Here is a 5,091-nt window from a genome sequence, read left to right on the forward strand (position 1 = left end):
CTTGAGTGCACGAGTGTTAAAAGCCCGGTATTTCCCTAACACCGATCTTCTACAGGCCAATCTGGGTTCGGCCCCTTCCCAAGTTTGGCGATCTCTTGTTGAAGGAAGGGATATATTACAACTGGGACTTATCAGGAGAATTGGAACAGGTGCAAACACAAACGTTTGGCAAGATAATTGGATCCCAAGGGACTATAAACCGAGACCCATATGTGCCCGCTCTGTGAACCCTCCGGTTTTGGTCTCGGAGCTTATAAACCCTGCTACTCGCTCATGGAATAAGCATGCGTTGACTGAACATTTCATTGTGGCTGATGTTGAGGCTATTCTTAATATACCACTTAGCACGCGGATGCAAGAGGACTTTTGGGCATGGCACTATGATAGGCGTGGTATTTTCTCAGTAAGATCAGCCTATAGGATGATCTGTGCCATCAAAACTCAACGGGAAGACTGGCTAGAGCATCGGCCAAGTCACTCAAATATTGCAGCTAGCAAGAACTCTTGGACACAGTTGTGGAAGGTGAGGATTCCATCGAAGATTCGAGTCTTTGTTTGGCGGTTGGCACATACATCTATACCGACGGGGCTAGTCCGGCATGAAAGGAAGATGGCCGATACCCCAGCATGCTCTTTATGTGGGGCAGAAGAGGATACATGGCGTCATTCACTACTCAACTGCCGCATGGCAAGATGTGTGTGGGCGTTGGAAGATGATGATCTGGTCGGGCATGTGATCTCAAACCAAACGGAGGATCCTAAGCTATGGTTGTTCTGGCTTTTTGAAACAACCAACCAGCAGGACCTAGCTCGAGTTTTGGTCACTATGTGGGCAATTTGGTGGGCTCGAAGGAAGGCAATCCATGAGAATGAATACCAGAGCCTGCTGTCAACTGTGTGCTTTATCAATAGATTCATGGAAGATCTGGAGATAGCCAATATGCGCACCCCCCAGAAAATCAAGGGAAGTTCGGCTAGACCTCATGCAAAAGTCTGGTTACCGCCACCCGGCGATGCAGCAAAGTTTAACTGTGATGGTGGCCTATCATCTTTGGAGGAAAAGGGAGCAGCTGGAGTTGTATGTCGGGATAAAAATGGGAAATACTTAGGTGCGGCGGCGGTGGTGTACGAAGGCCTATCTGACCCGGCAAGCTTGGAGGCTCAAGCATGCAGCGAGGCACTAGCCCTCGTACGGGATCTGAACCTACAGGAGCTTGTGATTGCCTCAGACTGTGTCGAAGTAATAACTAACATCAGCAACGCAGGATCGCCATCTTATGCTCCCATTCTGAGGGAAATTCAAACTAGTAGGGCAAACTTTACATCTGTTTCTTTCCGTTTGAAAGTAGAGTTAATAATTTTGAGGCTCATTCGCTTGCTAAGGGAGCTGCGTCTCTCGCGGTGTGTCGCCATGTGTGGCTAGGGGTTCTGCCAGATATTGCTTGTATTCCGGATGTTTTGAACTTTGAATAAAAGCCCTAGCTTCCTTCAAAAAAAAGCATATGCGCTCCATCAGACTCATTTCACCGAATCGCACGCATGTCACTCTGCCGGCACCTGTCCGTGCGAGGAGCGAGCTTTTGCTCGCCGGCATTTGGGCGTCTGGTGTGTCGCGCGAACTGCATCATCATCGTGATCAGAGGTTTCCGGAGCAGATCAGCCACAGAAATGCGCAGTCATATAGTGACAGGCGGTACAGCACTTCCACCTCGAACTACCTTCTGTCCAGTTGGTCACCCATATAGCCATTACACAGATCAGTCACGACTACTAGCTTAACAAGCAAGAACAAACACTAGAGGCAAGCAGGCTGAGGGTCAGAGCAGCCTGGGGCTGGTGTAGGGGCCGTGGAGGATGCTGTCGGCAATGGCGTGGTAGGCGGCCTCCGTCAGGTGGACGCCGTCCCAGTTGGCGTACGCCGACGGGTCGGCGCACACGCTGGACCCCCGCACGCCGCAGCTCGCCTTGGGGTTGAAGTTGTACGGCCCCCCGCCGCCGCAGCACGTCTTCAGCGGCCCCTCCTTGAACCCTGCAACCGCCACAACCTGACAAGTTAGCATTCAGCACCAGTACCACTAATTTGCAATGTGACACTTCACCTGCCAATCCATAAGCAATGTGACACTTCACAAATTTGCTTTTCATGGAACTTATACTTAGTACAAGTGATCTAAAGCAGATGTTTAGTGCACCACACATGCAGATCTATTGTATCAGTGACAGGAACCACGTTAACCGGTGACTGGAGATGACCAAGACACTTAATGTCTTTTCAGTCTACGAGCAACAAGTCCTTTTATGCTCCAACACGGCTCACCTTTCCCCAAAGGCGAGCCAATAGGGGCATTCAGATCCCCAAAATCTTTTCTAAACAGCCCTGCGATCTTTTGCAGCATCTCCCTGGCCCCTGATACAGCGTCGATGCTGTGCCCCCATACTGATGATGATGGCACGCCGTGGCGGGCCATCGCTCGGACATGGTTACCGTTCAGTGTTGCTGTCGCTCTTGAATGATTCGCATCATGGTGTTTCATCACGTAGATAGAAAAGTCCAACGCATCTCTGTCATTCAGTTCGGATGCCATCCTAGATTTCGCCGCCGGTCGACCGGCGCGTGCTACTATGAACGGGAAAAATGGCAGCGGGTTGGAATGCTCGGTTTGTAGTACACTCACCGAACTGCTTGGGGTTTTTGGCGAAGGCCATGGCCGCGCCGTAGTAGTCGGCGTACATGATCCGGGCCTCGGGGTACTTGAGCCGGAGCACCTGCAGCTTCTGCTGGACCATGGCGTTGTGGCGCTGCGCGAAGTCGTTGTACGTCTTCAGGCACCCGACGGCGTCGTAGTCGCCCCTGCTCCTGCCGGGGTGCAGGGTCAGGTACGCCGACGAGCAGCCCATCGGCAGGTTCCCCGGCACCACCAGGTGCATCGCGCCGCCCTTGATCAGCCTCTGCGCCAATGCACACACAACCAGCGGAGTTAGAACGGCGCTGGTGAGACAATGGAGGAGAAGAGAATGCGGCTCTGTGCACCTCGGTTGCGTCGATGATGGCGGAGGAGACGGTGGGGACGTAGGACTTGGCGTCGTCCAGGGTCTTGCCCTTGAAGAAGGCGTAGTTGTAGTCGTTCCCCCCAATCTCCCCCACGAGGAAGAGCGACCTGCTGAAATACTTCTTGCAATCTGCTCCGATTTTAAAAAGACAAGCGGGAGAATCTTGCAATGAGCAACCAGTTGTGGAGATTGACCCCCAAATCCGACTAATTAGTAAAGAAATGGCGGCGACGAACTTTTGGGTGAGCTGCAGAGTGAAGGCTTGAGCTTCTCGAACCAGTCGAGCTGCACGCTGAGGGACAGGTTGGTCCAGAGCTTGTCCGACGCCCCGATCCCCTCGAAGAAGGGCGGATCCATGGCCGTGGCGCCGCCCACGGCGAAGTTGACGCCCTGCCGGACGTCCTTCCCGCGCGACAGGTACGGCTGCAGCAGCGGCAGCCCGAACGCTTGCGCTGCGGCCGCAAGAAACAGGATAAGATTGGCAGAAATGTCAAAATGTCGACAATGGGCGACGGGCAGGGCACGCACCGAGGAAGTCGACGACGAGGCGGCCGTCGGAGCAGCGTCCCGTGGGGCGGTGGAAGTAGGTCATGCCGTAGGGGAAGTGGCCGACGATGTTGAAGGAGAGCGGGCTGGACACGAGCAGGTTGCCGGTGTCGGTCAGGGAGTCGCCGAAGCTGAACATGGAGGTGTAGTTCTGCCCGCCGCCGCCGCATTGGGCGAGCCGCACGAGGCAGCAGCAGGCCAGGGCGGCGACGAGCACGGAGAGCCGGGAGATCGCCATGGAACCGCGCGAGAGCCGCAGCGCCGCAAAGCAGTGGCGCACCGCACACACTCACTAGCTGGCTAGCTCGACCCACTGACGTCCACTCACTCCTCGAGTGAAGTCTAGGCTATGCAGCCGGGCGGGTAGGCGAGGGTCGAGAGACACCGGCACGAGGCGCTGCCGTCCGTTTCCGCAACGGGACAGGTCCAGTAATGGTGGCTCCTTAAAGGCTCATTCACCTCTGCCATGCTTGAGATTGTGGTTGGGGGAGTTAAGGCGCGCCGAGGGCGAGGGCAAGGCAAGCCCGGAATCCATGGTGAAGGTGAAGGTGAAGTGCACGGGTGCCGCGGTAACTCTGCTGCTAACTGCCGCCGGGGTCGCGTCGCGCGGCTCGGCTCGTCCCCTACTGAGTGAATGAATGGATAGATAATTGAGGGATCACGTGTGAGCTCGGGCCCTGACTGACACTCCCAAAGCTCAATTATTCGGACGAGGACGAGGCGGTGGCGCTCACGATGTGCTTGGGAGTACGGGGATCTTCGCTCGAGGCGCCCTGTTCCTGTTCCTGTTCCACCGGTGACCACGCCTCGAGATTGGCGTGCGTGCACAGCAGGGTCATCACTTGTAGTTGAGTACTCCTTGTAGTTCATGCAAACATGTAGTCGTGTCGTAACTCTGTAGGAGTTCTGTTCCTGCATGCGGCGGCAGAGTATTACTACTACGGCGCTGCTATGCATACGACACATTTGCATCGGATGACTGTATGATCATACGTGACAGCGCTGCAGCGAGCATGCACGCACGACGGGTTTGGGTTTGGGCTGGACTCTAGGCACGGCCAGGAAGGATCGTACAAATCGTATGCACACAGTCGTGTGTGAAGCAATTTCGTTACTACTAATACCATGCGATGAACTCAACCGTGCGTGTAAGCAGCCCATTGGCACTCTGTTCCCTATGAATATATCCAGTAGTAGTGGCATTGACGAGTTTCAGCAGAAATTCGTTCACAGTTAGTCTTCCCCGTTCACGAATATTTTTCCGGAATCTGGAGTCGTCATTACATTCATTGATGACTTACTGGTGCGCATTTAGAGCTCATAATTGCAATCTGATAGACATGAGGAAACGTTGATAGAGACTGGAGCATGGTATTTAGGCTGGACATAGTAGTATCTCAGCCGGTATCATGCACTTTGTAATAGCAAACGTGCTGACGTGGAAGAGAATTAAAGAAGAAAGAAGATTGGAGTAACATAGGTAGATCATATTAA

The 5,091-nt window shown here is 53.9% G+C and overlaps 1 protein-coding gene across 1 annotated transcript; it reads right to left on the minus strand.

The window, feature by feature from the left end:
• Nucleotides 1–1,653: 1,653 nt before the first annotated feature.
• On the minus strand, nt 1,654–4,168 carry LOC119275404 (GDSL esterase/lipase At5g45910-like). Its single transcript, XM_037556227.1, has 5 exons — nt 3,580–4,168; nt 3,288–3,503; nt 3,032–3,180; nt 2,676–2,949; nt 1,654–2,029 (listed from the first exon to the last, which is right to left on the minus strand). The coding sequence occupies exons 1-5, from the start codon at nt 3,833–3,835 to the stop codon at nt 1,818–1,820; spliced, it is 1,107 nt and encodes a 368-aa protein (XP_037412124.1). The 5' UTR covers nt 3,836–4,168; the 3' UTR covers nt 1,654–1,817.
• Between the last annotated feature and the right edge of the window lie 923 nt (nt 4,169–5,091).

The sequence above is a fragment of the Triticum dicoccoides genome, chromosome 3B (assembly GCF_002162155.2).
Source record: "Triticum dicoccoides isolate Atlit2015 ecotype Zavitan chromosome 3B, WEW_v2.0, whole genome shotgun sequence".
In the NCBI taxonomy this organism is placed as follows: domain Eukaryota; kingdom Viridiplantae; phylum Streptophyta; class Magnoliopsida; order Poales; family Poaceae; genus Triticum; species Triticum dicoccoides.

Excerpts from the sequence above, each read along its gene's own strand:
- LOC119275404 (XM_037556227.1), bottom strand. The coding sequence starts at position 3,835 with ATGGCGATCTCCCGGCTCTCCGTGCTCGTCGCCGCCCTGGCCTGCTGC. Across the intron at positions 3,504-3,579 it reads CCTCGTCGTCGACTTCCTCG|CGCAAGCGTTCGGGCTGCCG; the intron begins GTGCGTGCCCTG and ends TTGCGGCCGCAG. Across the intron at positions 2,950-3,031 it reads CCATCATCGACGCAACCGAG|AGGCTGATCAAGGGCGGCGC; the intron begins GTGCACAGAGCC and ends GCATTGGCGCAG.